Raw genomic sequence first — 17,538 nt, forward strand, 5'->3', positions numbered from 1 at the left:
CTGATTTGATTTTTATAAAAATGATTTTCTCCCAGCCTTATTGAGATATAATTGATGGATATAGTGTTGTGCAGGTTTAAAGTGTACAGTCTGTTGTTTTGATACACCTATATATTGCAAAATGATTACCACTGAGCATTGGCTAATGCCTGTTATTGCGTCACATAGTTACTACTTTTTTTGTAATAAGGATCTTATTTTTCAATAAATTAAAGTCAGTGTGATACCCACGCAAGCTGGAATGCTAGCCCTCCTGTGAACAAGCACCTGACCTCAGAACAAGAAGTTTTTAAAGTCCTGAACATTAGAAGTGTGATCTTTTTCAAAGTGAATCCATTACAATCTTGCCATTTCATACTAGATTTCCAAATACAGTTGACCCTTGAACTGTGCTAGGTCCACATATACATGGATATTTTTCAATAAATACAGTGCAGTACTATATATTTTCCTTATGATCTCCTTAATAACATATTTCCTTTAGCTTACTTTATTGTAATAGTACAGTCTATAATACATATAACGTGCAAAATGTGTGTTGACTGTGTTATTGGTAAGGCTTCCAGCTACCAGCTGTAGGCTATTAGTAGTTAAGTTTGGGGGGAGTCAAGTTATAGATGGATTTTGGAGTATGTGGGAAGTGGAGTAGGGTCAGCACTCCTAATCCCCATGTTCTAGAGTCAACCTTACTTCTTCCTGTTGCTTAGGCTTGGGACTTCCTTCATCATCAGCTCAGCTCTCTCCAACTTCATCTTCACTTAACAATATCATTTACTTTTCTAAATTGGATGTTTTGGTTCTTATTTTCAAAATTCAGCTTAACTCTGTATTTAAGCAGGCATGGAATCGTCCCCTTCTCTCTTGCCTTGCTACAGTGCCTTCTTTTTTATCCCTTGTTCAGCAGGTTTCACTGGATTCACAACTGCAGGGTTGTAATAGCTAGGTAAGACCATTCTCATCTCTGAAAAATATTAATTTGGGCTAACATCTGAGCCATAGCTGTCTTAGGTGTCAGAGTAGTCCCCCTTAATGCACGGCTTCACTTTCCGCGCTTCAGTTACCAGCTCAGCCACGACCCAGAGGCATGTCCTCCTTCTGACTTATCAGAGGGTCAGTAGTAGCCTGATGCTACGTCGCAGTGCGTTCATCACTGACCTCACTTCATCTCACCATCAGGCATGTTCTCATCTTGTCATCACAAGAAGGGTGGTACAGAACAGTAAGATATTGAGAGAGAGAGAGACCACGTTATGTAACTTTTAATTACAATATATTGTTACAATTGTTGTAGTTTTATTATTGTTAATCTCTTAGTAGGCCTCATAAACTAAACCATCATAGGTGTGTGCATATAGGACATAGTCTCTACAGGGTTAAGTACTACCCATGGTTTTAGCACCCACAGGGGTCTAGGGGTGCACCACCATGGACAAGGGGAGCTCACTGCACTGCCTACAGAGCCACAGCATTGAGAACAGAGCCTCCCATACCTGTGGTTAATTCTTGTTTTTGTTTTCAGCAGTTTCCTCTTCTTGCTCTTTTAATTTCTAGCCTCTGCCCTTTCTAGCTCCCTAGCTAAAGCTTTTTGTGCACTCGTTGCTATTTCTGCCTCTGAAGAGAGGTAGACTAGGAGTCTGAGTTAAACTTCTGTTAACTCTTCTTGGTTTTTCCATTGTCTTCTCTATATCTTGACATCTCCTCTAGCGTTGCTCCTGCTTCTACCCCTATACCTGTTGGTGAGCAGGAACCAGATCTGATCCACAGTGTTTCCCCTGCTTCTGGATCATGGTTTCTTCCTCTCTCTGCTTCTGGATTATGACTTCTGTATCTGTTCCTGGATTGAGACATTTCCACTCCTCGCTTCTACTGTAATGATGCCTTTAATGAGACTTCGGTCTTGAATGACTTCTGCCTCTCAGTGACTTAATTTCTTTGTGTTTGTGTCTGTCCTCACCATTTTCAGATATATTTAATCTCTCCTTTACTTTATAAGAAGAATGTTCTTTGTCAATATGTTTCTCAAATTTGTATTTCTTAGAGGATTTATTTTTAGATACATATCTTATTATTTTGCTCTCTGCATCTGTAGCTTCTTTATTTTTTTCATACATTAGCATACTCTGCTTCTTCTCTGGCTCCTGCATTTTCTTCCTACATTATCTGACTTTCATGTTCTTTTGATCTTGATCATGATCTCAAATGATGATATCTTGAGGCTCTAGGAGAAACATACATCTGACTGCCCTTTTTTTTATCTTTATCTGGGGATATCTTTTCTGGAGCTCTTCCATCTCATTCTGTTTTACTGGTTTATTTGAGAATCCAGTTGTTACTGACTAAATTGCATCCCCTCAAATTTATATGGTGAGGCCTTGACCCCCACTTTGCCTATATTTAGAGATGGGTGCTTTTAAGGACGTTATTATGGTTAAATGAGTTTATAAGTGTGGTGCTCTGATCCCAAACAACTTGTGTTCTTATAAGACAGGAAGAGATACTATAGATTTCTGTCTTTCCACGTGCACAAACCAAAGAAATTCTCATCACCATCAAAGACAAAGCAAGAAGGTGGCTGACTGTGAGCTAGGAGGAGAGCCCTCATCAGAACCAGTCCTGCCAGACCTCGATCTGGGATTACTGGCTTCCAACACTAAGAAAATAAATTTCTGTTGTTTAAGTCACACAGCCTGTGCTATTTTGTTATGTCAGCTCAAGGCAGCTAATACGCTAATCTTAATTTCATTAACCCTCTCTAGTAAAAACAACCCCTTGGCACAGTGATCCTGAGAAATAACGGTCTCCCTTTCCTCGTATATGCTCTGGGCATCTTACTCCAGGGTCCTAGCTGCTGGGGCAGCGCTTTTAACAATACCAGCCACCCAGAAGCTTCCCACAGACTGAATCCGTTCCCATGAGAGACCTGAGAGGCACAAAGGAGATTTGCCATTGCTTTTTTAGTTTGTTTTTTACACTTAGTAACACCTGTAAGGTATTTTATGTCTGTTTTGGGATAGGTAACTACCTTTAATTTTTTCCCCCTGAAGGAAAGCCGTTTGTCCCAACACTGTCAACCAGTGCATCTTTCCCCCACCAACTCAAAATATCACCTTTGTCAAAATTGTATTTTCTTGGGGTGCCAGAGTGACTCAGTCAGTTAAACGTCTGCCTTGGGCTTAGGTCATGATCTCAGGGCCTCTGGTTGGCAGGGAGTCCTCTTCTCCCTCTGTAATCTCCCCCCCACCCCAAATAACTAAAAAAAAAAAACCTTAAAAAAAATTTGTATTTTCTTGGCATGAGAAGCCCCATGTACAATGAAGTGCCCCCACCTTGTAGGACAGGGAAGAGGAGGAGGCTTGCATGGTAGAGGGAGAGGAGGAGGATTTGGGAATGCCAACCGCTGGAGGCTACACGAATATGACACAGGGTGTGGGAGCTCTAGGCATGGAGGCAGCCTGGCGACAGTAGGCTGCAGTGACTTTACCACAGACTGTTAGGGCTTTCATGGTTTTGGTCTTCCTAGAGTGCATCTAAAAGTATTACACACAAAATCAGCTTCTTAATTTTCTTAAGTTTCAAAACCCAGAGTGCCTATGATGTGTCCCATCCTTCATTGGGCTTACCAGCAGTGGCTTTTCAGCATAGCTTGTCTGAAATTCTTAAGACTGCAGAATTCAAGATGGTGGTAGATTTTATCATGATTTGCTTTTGAATTTAGTTTATTGAGGTTCACAATAAGTGGAAAATAATTTCAGATAATTCATTTTGTTCAGAATTGCATAGAATTCTAGAGCCAGCTTTGTTTAGCATTAAAGCAAAAGTCCACCTTTACTTGTTTATGGAAGGTATTGCTATAAGAGATAGATATGATGCATTTAATCTACATTTGTATTAATTTATGGCAGGTTTTGTATGAATTTTAACCTTTTAACAAATTTCCAAAAGTGGATTATGCCTTTGATAATAATTAAAATGATTTATCACATCTGGTAGGGGGAGAAGAATATATTTTCTTATACACATGTATATGTTTCAACATTTTATTTATTTATTATTTATTTATTAAAGATCTTATTTATTAGAGAGCGAACACGAGCAGGGGGAGAGGCAGAGACAGGGGGAGAAGCAGACTCCCTACTGAGTAGGGAGCCCAACTTGGGGGTCACTCCCAGGACCCTGGAACTGTAACCCAAACTGAAGATAGACTCTTAACCAACTGAGCCACCCAGGCACCCTGTTTAAGTATTTTATATCCTGTCCATCAATCCATATTTTATTTCTATCTTAGTATTTTACTATTTTATTTATTTATTTTTTATTTTGCTTATTTATTTGATAGAGATCACCAGTAGGCAGAGAGGCAGGCAGAGAGATGGGGGGAAGCAGGCTTCCTGGTGAGCAGAGTCTGATGCAGGGCCCAGAGCCCTGGATCACGACCTGAGCTGAGACAGAGGCTCTAACCCACTGAGCCACCCAGGCGCCCCTGTATTTTACTATTTTATTTATTTATTTTTAAAAAGATTTTATTTTATTTATTTGAAAGACAGAGACCACAAGTAGGCAAAGAGGCAGGCGGTGGGGGGGGGGGAGCAGGCTCCTTGCTGAGCAGAGAACCCGATGTGGGGCTTGATCCCAGGACCCTGAGATCATGACCTGAGCCGAAGGCAGAGGCTTTAACCCACTGAGCCACCCAGGCGCCCCTATTTTACTATTTTAATGACCAGGGCTTTGCAATGAATTTTGATGTCTAGTCATTCCTTACTATAATTGTTTTTCTAAACATTCTTGGCAGAGTATTTTCACGGTTTATTTTCTGTTAAGAATTTTGACTTTGTCAGTTTCTTCTTCTTTTTTTTTTTTTTTTTTTTTTTTAAGTCCTATTGGGAACTTCCACACTTCTAAGTTAATTTTTTTTCCTCTAAAACTAGAGGACACACCGACACAGACACACAAGGACAGAACAGGAGAGTAAACAATAGCAAGGAACTTTTGAACGGAGGAAAGAATATGGTAATTGACTTGGCAAGTCCAGGGAAGCCACATCCTGGGCCAGCAGTAGAGAAGGCTGACAGCCAAGCTGCTACACTGCGAAGAAGGCTCATGAGGCACAGAGCTGGCAGCACAACCGCTGGGTGTGGCGCGGAGTGGGCAGGGAAAGCTGCCTGAGCTCCCGTTGGATCCCTAAGTCCTTGCCCCACTTCTGGGTCTCTGCTTTGGGGGACACCAAACATGGTTGATGGTACACAGCTGGAGGATCAGATGAATGTGTGCCTTGTGAATGTTGTATACTGACTTCCTAGCCTTTTGCCACCACTCAGCTCCCAAATTTCAGATAGCTAGTCTTTCCGTCTTCAGGCTGCAGGTTGTAAAATCTCTCTGGGAAATCGGAGCAGTCTGAGGGGAAGGAATAAACAGGCCTAAAGGGATGAAGGGGAGGGTCCCCAGCAGACAGCTAGGGTTGCAGAGCTTCCAGTGAGCCTTTGATTCTTACAAATAAAAAAAACAAACAAACAAGGATAATCAGTAATCTGAGGAAAGCCTGTAACATGGAATGTGGAGACTAAAGTGAACAAACCGTAAAAAGCAATGTAGAGGAAGTAGAGACCATAAAAGGAAGGAGAACAATAAAACAAACAAACCCCTATCTTTAAGCTGCTGGGAAGTAAAATTAAAAAAAACTAAGAAAGTTGGAACAAAATATTCTCTTAGAAATTAAAGACTGGAGAGAAAACTGGAAGGGAAAGGATCAGAAAATGAGGAGGTCTAGTACCTCAGCAGAAGCAGCTCCAAAAAGAAAGATCAGGAACAGGAAAAGGGGGAAATTCTCAACTAAAGTATACGATAAAATTTTTCGAAACTGAGGGACTTGGGTTGCTAGATGGTAAGGGCTCACTGAGTACCCAGCACAGGGATTGAAAATAAACTCCTATGCAAGTATGTTACCTCCATGGAAAAATGTTCCCCCCCTGGTAAAAATGTAAAGAGTTATGGATAGTGCTGTTGTGAAATTACGATATGTGTCTTTTGGCATATGCATATATATATGCATTTCTGTTGGGTATGTACATAGGTGTAGAATTGCTGATACAATAAAATAAGAATAAATAATAAGTAAATAAATAATATAAATAATGTCAAAGAGTTTTCCAAATTTGCTAGAAATATGATTTCCATTTCTATTTTTTTAAAAGATTTTACTTATTTATTTGACAGAGAGACAGCAAGAGAGGGAACACAAGCAGGGAAAGCAGGAGAGAAGCAGGCTTCCCATTGAGCAGGGAGCCGGACTCAGGGTTTGATCCTGGGACCTTGGGATCATGACCTGAGCTGAAGGCAGATGCTTAACTGACTGAGCCACCAAGGCAGCCCCATTTCTCTTAGTTTAGAGCTAGTCAGAAGCTAACAACTCAGATGTCCCATCTGTAGGAGAATGCATAAATATTTCTGTAAAATACTATGCAGCAGTGAATATGAACAAGCTTTTATGACATGGAGTAACACGGAGGAATTCACCAGCACTGTTGAATGAAAGAAGTCAGACGAGAGAGTCCACGTTGTATGTTGACACCTGTGTAAATTCACAGACAGGCAGAACCAAACTGTGATGATAGGAATCAGGATGGTGGCTACCTTTGGAGGGGATTTTGTCTGAAGGCGCATAAAGAGAGCATCTAGGAGCTGGGAGTATTCCATTGCAATATCTGGATGGTGGTTGGTTACGTGATAGGTTCATTCTGAAAATTCATTAAGCTGGACTCTTATCATTTGTATACTTTCCTGTTTAAATGTTATATAAGTTAAAAACAAAGTTGTGAGTATGTTAAGTGATTCATGGAAAGGTGTTTTGAAGTTAATGTTAATTGGAATTAACAGAACAAAACTATGATAACACTAATAGTAAAAACTTTTTGTGTGTGTATACATAAAGGCCTGCGGAAAAGACTGCAAGTAGGTGGTATTTCAGTTTGTTATTTTTCTGTGTAAATTAGCACCTTATAGAGGGGGAAAGAAAACCCCATGTGTCTGCTGCTGGTTGTATTGCTATACTAAAAACAAGATTGTCTTGTCCTTGACTGTGCCCCTTAAATTGGGGTAGGTAGGGTGATTGCCTAAAGCTGGTAGTTTTTTGGTTTGTTTTGAGATTTATCATAAGGTAAGTAGTATTGTGACTGCCCCCCTGTGCTTTCAAATGTGACATTTATGAAGATGTGAATATGTTCCTGTTTCTTGATCTGTTTTTCCTTGTTTCTTAGGTTTTTGTGGAGACCCTGGATAAGTGTTTTGAAAATGTTTGTGAATTGGATTTGATCTTCCATATGGATAAGGTACCTTCTCTCCCTAACCAGGGTTACTAGAAAACTAAAAGCCTAGGTTATTTCTATCTGCCTCTACACCTTTATGTTCTTTTTGTGGCTTTTTACTCTGGGAGTAGTCCCAGATGTTGTGTTTCACTTAATAACTGAAGTTTAATAGTTTTGGGAGCGTTTTGCTAAGATCTGTTACCAGTTTTAACACACACATGAGATTACTCGGCCTATGTCATCGTTCATGTTTGTTTTTTTTTTTTTTTTAAGATTTTATTTATTTATTTGACAGAGAGAAATCACAAGTAGGCAGAGAGGCAGGCAGAGAGAGAGGAAGGGAAGCAGGCCCCCCACTGAGCAGAGAGCCCGATGTGGGACTCGATCCCAGGACCCTGGAATCATGACCCGAGCCGAAGGCATCGGCTCAACCCACTGAGCCACCCAGGCATCCCATCGTTCATGTTTTTATAGACATACTTTTTTTCTTGGTAGAGAGCAGTGATGTCACTATGATGTTTGACTGCCACATTAGTGGCGTGAGAAGTTGTTTTATGTTGATTGTAAAATGAGTTCCCTTGGCATAATCCGGTGACAGTGAAGCTTTGGAAGAATCATGATGTAGGGTCTTTGACCTAGCTAGTAAAGGTTATAATTTTCCCAAAGAGGAACAGAGTGACTCAGACATTTATAACATCGTTCGAGGTCAGGTGGTATTCTGTAGGGAAGCAGACTGTTGGGCAAAATTGAAGTACAAAGTACACGTTCTCAGATTTGTGCTGCTGGCATCACTTTGACATGGCCTCTGTCCCCATGTGCCAAGTTAAAGGTGGGAGATAGCCAGCAAGGGGATAGGACCTGCCACATGTATTTTATCCAGCTGGGCTCATGCCGTGTCCAGTGCTATTGACCTTGGACAAGTTCCTTGTTTCCTTCAACTGGTTTTTACCGTGTCCCATGGCCCTTGGAGAAAGCGAATGATTTTTTAGGAGACTACAACTCATTGCTAAGCCATAATCCTTTTTACTCTATTTTCATCTCAACGAGGTAGTTGTTTTTAGATCCATCATCGCTAGCATTGCTCTCTGGAGGACTTTCTTGTCATTTTTCAGGAGGATCTTCCGTCTCCGTTAACCCTCCTGAGATGTGGATGACCGTCTCCGGGCGAGTGCAGTGAGTGCATTCTTAAGGTTGGATGTTGGAGTGAGTGATGTTTTCTCTCTAACAGCTAGCTTAGTGCTGAGACTCCCTGAGCAGCCTGGTACAAGAGAATCACAGAAGCCCATTCTTGCCAGATATACTTCCCTTGGAGCTCCCCGATAGGCTCAAGGCAGAGCTCACTGGTGCTTTTGAGGAGGTCACTCTCCCTTTCCATGTGAAAGAATCTTAGAAACTTCAGAGACCTCTTCGCCTCCTCTTCGCAAGCATTTAGAGTTGCTTTGAGCTTGTCAGTTGTTCAAGGTGCTGTCTTGTAATTTCCTTTAAGGAGAGCCATAGGTCAAACCCAGTGTCCCTCTCTGCCAGTGGGCGTGGCTTTAAAAGGAAATAAAAAGCCAACAAAATGTTGTTCTTTCTCCTGTGTCTTATCTTTAAGTTCCATAAAATAGTTTGCTGCTGCTGCAGATTCCTTTCACAGTTTATAACCTGTCTATTTTTAGTTGCTCATGTGACATCAGGAAATTACCCTCCAGATTCCCTGAGATCTTTGGAAAGTGATGGCGCAAGGAGCCAGGGCCTCACCCGGCTCACCTTTATAGTGTGGAAGGTGTCTTTCAGCAGGTGACTTTTTTTAGTTCCACCTCAGGCTTGTCCTTGCCCTCACATAGAACTCACATAGGTTGCTAATTCAGGCTTACCTTCTAGGGCTAGGTAGGCAAAGGACCTGTCAGAAGACAATAGGAATGTCACCTTGAACTCCATCCTTCTGGACCGAAGAAACCTCTCTATCCTAAGTCTCCTTACCTTCTCGCCCTCCCTTTCTTCCTGGCTTAAAGAAAAGTGTGTTTCATCCCATGTGGAGAGCCAGATCCCTTCCTCTCTCTCCCCACCATACACCACAGTGACTCGGAGCTGTCTGTATCTGTTCCTTCTCCTGGGGCCGCTGTCTCTCACAGAACCCACCTGTTCCCTTGCTTCTGCCGTCCTTTTAACTGGTGTCTCATCTCCAGTCTTGCATTTAAGGTGAACATCTTGAGTGCGTGAGTGATTCACATCCAGTCTTGCATTTCTGCTTCATCTGTTCCCTTTCTGGAGCCCTGTCTCCTGGTTTTCATTCTCACCCAAAAGGCACTATAATTTCCTAATCCTGTTTGCCAGTATCACCTTCTGGATGGTTTCTGCAGCATTCAGTGCTACCGATTCTTCATGAAGTACTGTCTTCGTAGTCCTTTTTCCACCGGTGCTTCTGTTACACAGAACCCTTTCGGCTCTTACTCTCTTCCCACTTCTGTCTCTAACTGATGTCGTCAGTCATCTCTTAACTCACTCTTCTCGCACTCCTGTTTCTAGCCTAGATCTCATCCTGTTGTCTTATTTAAATTATCCGTCTGGGTCATTCCCAAACTTGTCATTTCTAGTCCAGGATGGCCCGAGTCCCATGCCTGTATTTCCCGTTGCTGGAGGCATTTCTCCCTCCTTTCATTCCAGCATCTCACTTCTTCCCGCCACTTCTTATCCAGAGTCAGGTTTGGCCTTGTCTCCTGAAAACCGTTTCTTCCTCCAGCCTCCCTTTTCCACTGGCGAGTGCACTCAAAACCTCAAAACTTTGCCTCCCGCTTCTCTGCTAGGAATAGCCAGTCAGTTGCTAAAACCTGTCACTTCTCTCTGTAGACTCCTTAAATCTGTTCTTAATATTCACCAGTTATTAACATTTGTACACTTGCTTTTACATCTCTCTATATGCATATATGGTTTTCTTCTCGACCGATCTGAGTTCGTTGCAGATGTCATGACCTCTCATCCCTAAATACTTTAGCAGACATCTCCTGAGAGCAAGGACATTGTCTTATATGTTGCGCATAATTCTGTAATTAATGCAATAAATTAACCACAGCATAATTAACATAGTTGAAGTCTAACATCAAAAAATACTATTATTCAAAATATAGTTTGTATTTAAATTTCCTCCCTTCCCCCACTAATGTCATTTTTTTTTTTAATTTATTTATTTGACACACACAGAGAGAGAGATCATAAGTAGGCAGAGTGGCAGGCAGAGAGAGAGGAGGAAGCAGGCCTCCGGCTGAGCAGAGAGCCCAATGTGGGGCTCGATCCCAGGACTCTGAGATTATGACCTGGTCTGAAGGCAGAGGCTTATCCCACTGAGCCACCCAGGCACCCCTAATGTCATTTATATTTTCAACACCGATTCCAACTATGGGTCAAGCACTGTCTTTACTTATGGTGCCTCTTGATTTCAGTTGTGTCTGTCAGGTTTTCTAACCTTACTTCTTCTTCCTTCTTGTTGATCCTGCAGGTGGGAATTATATATATAATATATATATATATATATATTTTTTTTTTTTTAAATTTATTATCCCCCCCCCGCCAAAGCCCGCATTAGACTATCTGCTCCCTTGAGCACAGACCAGTTTTGGTCCTCTTATCAAGCCTTGACCCCCTGGCCAGGCATTCGAGGCTGTCTACAGTTGTCCCTATTCTATCTTGGCCTTGTTTACCATTTCTTCTTGCCAGATACCTCTGCTACAGCTAGACTGGACCAGTCTTAGTCACGTTGTAATTCCTGCTCAGAGCCTCTGCTTGAATTGCCTTTCACGTCTTTTTGTAACTGAACCCAGCCTGTCATTCAGGCTCAGCTCGAATCCTACTGTCCTAAAGCTTGTCCTCATCACCCTGGGCTATGATGATCTCTATGGACCATGTAGAGTGCTATTTCTGGCCATATGTTACTTAGTTTATATAAGCTTGTGTGTTTTCCATACTTGATAAGATTATCCTTATCTTTGTGTTTGCCCTGTCTCCCTCACCAATTCCAGCATGGTACCTGAGTGAGGTTAATCTTCACAGTGAGCGTTCCAGGGATTGCCATCTACCTAGACTCATCAGGTTGTTCATGGTTTAAGCTGCTACAGGCTGGGTGAAGTCTAATTTCACAGTCTCTGGGGTAGTCTTCAATCCAGACTGTGCCGTTTAGAACTTATTTTACCTGGGGCATTTGATTCCCTTTTGCTTTCAGAGATACCCAAATAGCTCAATGTCATGACTAAATTGGGTATTGATGTTAATTATGATCAAATAAAACCATATGGGATGCCTCTCTGCTTACTTGTAATCTCTCTCTCTCTGTCCAATAAAAAAATAAATAAATCTTGAAAAAAAAAAACGAAAACATATGGGTAGCGTAACATTTTGATCTACGAGTCGCTCATCAGCAAAGCTGAATTTGGCACTCAGTTGGGCTTTGAGGATTTGGTCATCAGAGTCACAATTCAGTGGCTGCATCAAAGGAGTTTATCCAGGCTTTTTATGGACTTGGGTTTGCCATGGGCTGTCTCAAGAGGGTTGGAACGTATGTTTTTGGGAGGGTCTGAGGCCAAGAAACCTCATAGTATGGAATTTAAAAATCTCTTGCTAAGTATAGACTGCTGAAGTGGGAAAATGCTGAGGGCTCAAAATTGGAATGAACTGCTGAGCCCAAGATGAAAGGATCATAAATGTCATAAAGGATGGTGCTTTCTTAATGTTCCTTCTGGGAACAGAGCTTGTGATAACGGGCTCATTAAGGCCCTCCACACCCTGATAACTTTAAGGCCCTCCACACCTTAGTGAAGTTGAAGCAGGTATCCTGATTGCTGGTCTCCAAAAATGGAAGACAGTGAGGGGACACATACTTTGTGTGTTTTTAATGCGGAAGAAACTACTGTTTTGGCATAGAAGAATAAGACATTCTGTTTGAGTTCTAGTGCTTGAGGAGGTCCTAGTTGGCATGCTGACCATCCCTGGCTACCTCTGTCTTTCTGGCTTACGCCTAAGAGGGAGGAGGGAGCCTAGGCCAACCTTTGGTCCCATTGCATTCCGAGCCCTTCTCTGCTGGTGCTTGATGGATAAGAATTTTGTGGCAGAATATTTTTCAGAGGCCAATATCTTATCCTTTCAGAACAACTGGCAGAGACTAGCAATGACGATTTCTTAAATTTCTGACATCACTATACTTTGTTTAAAGAGAAAGAAAAGCCGAGACTGCTCCAAACCACTCTTAATGTCTGCTGCACTACTTCACGGTCCTTACTTCTTGAACTTTGCACTGCCTCATTGTCTGCTACTTGAAATTGCGAGAGCCTGTTTGCTTTGTTTAGTCATTCCTTATTAATGGTTAAGGGGTTAAGGGCATTGAGATGATAGTGTATACAACATAGCAAAAGCTGACCTTTAGAGCTCTCTGTTTGTTATCCTGCCTTTTCAATAAAACCCAGTGTTTGTCCGGACTGTAGTCAGCAGTAAAGCTTAATACTAATGATATTACTTGGATATATTGCAGCTGAAACATGTTATATATTACTTTGTTGTTTTGTGGGTGCCCTTAAAGTCTGGAAATGAGATCAGTTTTACTGTTCTTGTGTTATCCTTTGTGATCCAAGAGAGGGTTGACCTATTCTGAAGCAAAACCCAGAATTTCTTTTTTTTCTTTAAACCCAGAATTTCTTGATCCCTAGTTGAGAACCCTTGTCAGGCTTGGTGTTTGTATCAGTCTAAGTAGACGAGGTAATACATAACTCCGAAAACTCCGGTTTTTCACTCATGCTGTGGTGTCTCTCTGCACTATAGTCACTTGGGTGTTCAGGCTGATGACATCCTCCTCACCATGTACTTGCAGATGGACTGGCATTTCATTGGTCTGGCAAGTCACTTGCCCACACCTAAGTGGCTAGGGAAATGCCTTCATTCCATGTACCCGGGACAGGGCTGGGGGGTGGGAGGTTGGACCTGATACAGTTTTGAATGTTACTAATGACTACCACACTTTTTCCACTTATTTTCTTAGAGGAAAAGCTGACATTTGCTTCAGGATCAATTTATGGGCAGGAACCTAGAAGTTTTGGTATCTGAAAGATAGAGCAGTGCTCATGAAAGAGGGAAGCATAGTTGACTCTTAGAAAAAGTCATCTCATGTAGCAGCTTTTCAGTTTCTCTACCAGAACATATGACATTCCTATCCTATACCTCTCACATGAATTTAAGGTGTTTAGGAAATTAAAATTCCTTAACAGAATAAATTGCTTCCACCTCCTTCCTTAGAGAGGCTTTCTTCAAATCATCTATCCTTACCTTGGCTCTCTGACCTAAAGCACTGATGTCTGTTAAGAATGTTTTTTTATCTTTTTTCCCCTCTGATTATCAGACGAATAAAAAACATTTATTAACGAGAAGGACCCTGTGCTAGATACGGAGATGCAAAGATGGAAAAGAAAATGCCCTACCCTCAAGAAGCTGATAGGCCAGTTAGAAGGGTGGGTCCCTTAGAGATGTTCCTCGGTCTTGGAGGAAGCAACATTTTTGGAAAAGACACCGTAAGTTGAGTGTAATTTCTCGATAGGCATGGTGTTATATGAGTGGGCTCTCGTCTTGCACTACTTATTATAGAAGTGAGCACAGGCACCGCATTTAGTCCCATGTATTTATGGTATATCTGCATATTATTGTTACCTTGTAAAACTAAAGTGTATATGAATTATTCCTATAGAATAATATAGTTCCTAATCATGAGTCCTGTGATTTAATGATACATGATCAGTGAGAGAGAAAGAAAAGTGGGACTTTGAAGAGATGTGTCTCTGAGGCTCTGAAGTAGAAGTGGCCAGGGTCGGTGGTGGCCCACTTGTGCTCTGGCTGGGCATCTGGGGTCCTAGACATGGGAGCACATGTTGGGCAGCCTGCTGAGAACAGCGGCTGTGGCTGAGTCATAACAACACGGGTGAGGCTGGGCAAGTACCACAGGTGTGGCGGCCCAAAGTTAGGTAGCTGGGGAAAAACCCTAGCAGCGTGTGGTAGAAGATCAGGGCTGCCCGAGAGGAGCAGTGAAGGCTGTACAAATTCCTGAGCAGAGACTCACCAAGGGAAGAGACAGTCACAGGAAGGGAAGTTCATATCCATCCAGTCTGGTGCCAGGCATTGCATTAGGCACTTTATGCCCAGTCATCTTTCATAAAGGGGATGGTAATACCCGTGCCTAACAGGCCAGCAAGCTGATGCGCAGGCTGAAAGGCCCAGAATATTAAAGACCGACATTCTCGGAGCGCCTGGGTGGTTCAGTCACTAAGCATCTGCCTCCCTTTGGCTCAGGTTGTGGTCCTGGGATGGAGCCCTGCATCGGGCTCCCTGCTCTGTGGGAAGCCTGCTTCTCCCTCTCCCACTCCCCCTGCTTGTGTTCCCTCTCTTGCTGTGTCTCTCTCTGTCCAATAAATAAATAACCTTAAAAAAAAAAAAAAGCATGAAGACTGCTGATAAAACAAGTGTGTATATTGTAAACAGCCACATTCTTTGCATTAAAGCTCAGATGTCAGAATTCGAGAGTTTTAAAGCATGAACATTATATAGATATGTAGACATTTATGAGATTGGTCCATTTTTAATTCCAAAACCAGAATTCTAGGAGGCAAAGCAGTAGGAAGTGAAGGTATGCAAAGGGTGGGGAGGAGTGTGTGGAACATTAGGGGAGACTTGGAACCACCCATTAACTCAGCTCCAGCTACGCAGAGTCAGCCAACGCAGGTGCTGTCGACAGGTCGGGTAGTGCAGTTTTTCACTGAATTGCTGGTATTTACCATCCCTGACCCCCTCGACTAAATGCCAGCAGGGCCTCTGCCTCATACTGTGCAGATGCCGTCTGGGGTGAGAGCACGGTGTGAAGGACTGAGGCTGAGCAGACTGTGGAGAGCCTCGTCGTCTGCGGTGCTGAGTCCAGCGGGCGTTTTCCAGGGTCTTTCTCACGGAGCTATTTCCGCACTTCCTCCTCCTTAGAGCCGTCTTTGTTCTAGTTCCTTTCCGTACTAGTTCCCATGGCACACGTTCGCCTGGTCTTTTATCTACCTTTCTGGCCATTCTGTCCGGCCTTTTAGGCTTCTTGTAGTTTAATCCCTTTTCTCTTTTCTTTTTTTTTTTTTTTTAATAGATTTAGGAGAGGAAGGAAGGCCATTCTTTATTTTTTTTTTTTTTTAAGATTTTGTTTATTTATTTGACAGAGATAACAAGCACGCAAAGAGGCAGGCAGAGAGAGAGGGTGCAGGCTCCCTGCTTAGCAGAGAGCCCAATGCGGGGCTCGATCCCAGGACTCAGAGATAATGACCTGAGCCTAAGGCAGAGGCTTACCCTACTGAGCCATCCAGGTGCCCCCTCTTCTCTTTTCTTTTAGACACTCTCTTCTTAGGAAGTCTCATACAGCCATCAGTCTGCTGGTGCTTCTAAGTTACCAGCTGAACTCACTTCATTTCGAACTCACTCATGTCCAAAACCGAGTCTCTAGCCCCCTGCATCTCCAGACCGATAGTTCTGAATTACCCTTCAAGAAAGTCTTCGAAAACCCTTTCTGACATTCCTCTCCCTGCCCATAGACGGAATAAGTATACTTTCCTTGTCCCCCCACAGCACCCCTCAACTACTTTTGTCATTATCCTTAACATCATGTGTTGTTTTTGCTCATTTACTTGAATAAGAACACGGACACCAGAGCCTGCGTGCCTGGGCTTGAGTCCTGGTTCTGCAGTAGGAATTGTATGACTTACGTCTTAGGAACTTTCGCGTGGACGGGAATCATGAGAGCGCGTAGCTCTTGTTTACCCCTCACCCACCTCATACCATTGTTAAGGTGGGCATCAGACTGTCTCATTCACCACTGTGAATCTGGTTAACACAATACTTAGTACATTCTGGCTACTCCGTTCTCATTGAATTCATTTTATCTATCCACTCTTCTAGGTGGTTGGTAAAGTTAAAACATTCCTATCTTTATGAACCTTTTATCTGGTAGGAGAAGATAAAATGTATATTAGGTGGTGTTAAGTGCTGGGGAGAAAACAGAGCAGGTCAGAGTTGGGTATATTGGGTGGCTGGGGAAGGTATCTCTGATAAGGTGGCACGTGAGCAAATAGTTGAAGGAAGTAGAAACGAACAAGATGTGGCTTTCTGGACGGGAACCTTCTAGGTACATAGACTAGCAGGTACAAAGACCAACGACCTAGAGGCCAGTATGGCTGGATGAAAGTGAGAAAGGTGGGAAGTACAGGTGACCCTTGAACAACACAGTTTTGACTTTGTGGGCCCACTTATATGCAAGTTTTGTCTTTTTAATAAATACAGTCTAGTACTGTAAATGTATTCTTTTCTTCCTTATGATTTTCTTTTTTTTTTTTTTTAAGATTTTATTTATTTATTTGACAGAGGGAGAGAGAGAGAGATCACAAGTAGGCAGAGAGGCAGGCAGGGGGGGGGGGGGAAGCACGCTCCTAGCTGAGCAGAGATCCCCATGCGGGGCTCAATCCCAGGACCCTGAGATCATGACCTGAGCCGAAGGCAGAGGCTTTACCCACTGAGCCACCCAGGCGCCCCTCCTTATAATTTTCTTTCTTTCTTCTTCTTTTTTTTTTTTTAAGATTTTATTTATTTATTTGATAGAGATCACAAGTAGGCAGAGAGGGAGGCACAGTGTGGGGGAACAGGCTCCCTGCTGAGCAGAGAACCCGATACAGGACTTGAACCCAGAACCCTGGGATCATGACCTGAGGCGAAGGCAGAGGCTTTAACCCACTGAGCCACCCAGGTGCCCCTCCTTATAATTTTTCTTAAACTTTTTTTTCTCCAGCTTACTTTAAGAATACACTAAAGAGTACATATAACATACAAAATATGTGTTACTTGACTCTTTATGTTATTGGTAAGGCTTTCAGTTAATTGTAGGCTATTAGGAGTTGAGTTTTGGAGAAGTCAAAAGTTCTACGCAGATTTTCGACTATGTCGGGGGGGCGGGAGGAGTAGTCAGTGCCCCTAACTCCCAAGTCATTCAAGGGTTCTCTGTAATAGGAGTTGAGGTACGGGGGGGAAAGAGGATCACATTGGTCATTGTAAGTCATTGTTACAGAAGAAGTTAATAAGAATTTCTGCCTCTGGGGAGGGTATCTATGTAAGTGTAGGGAATGACTTTTGAGAAATGTACCATATACATGTATTGCCTTTTTATCAGTTGGTGTCTTAAGGCCCACTGCACTGAAGAATATAGACCGTTTTCTCT

The 17,538-nt window shown here is 42.5% G+C and overlaps 1 protein-coding gene across 1 annotated transcript in view; it reads left to right on the plus strand.

Annotated features, from left to right (window-relative positions):
• The window catches only part of LOC116592032 (AP-3 complex subunit sigma-2), a 52,691-nt gene that overhangs the window by 11,613 nt on the left and 23,540 nt on the right, over positions 1-17,538 (plus strand). The window contains exon 4 of the mRNA XM_032345564.1: positions 7,251-7,322. Coding sequence (XP_032201455.1) covers positions 7,251-7,322 — 72 coding nt within the window. The remainder of the gene's footprint in view (positions 1-7,250; positions 7,323-17,538) is intronic.

Source organism: Mustela erminea, chromosome 5 (genome assembly GCF_009829155.1).
Source record: "Mustela erminea isolate mMusErm1 chromosome 5, mMusErm1.Pri, whole genome shotgun sequence".
Lineage (NCBI taxonomy): Eukaryota > Metazoa > Chordata > Mammalia > Carnivora > Mustelidae > Mustela > Mustela erminea.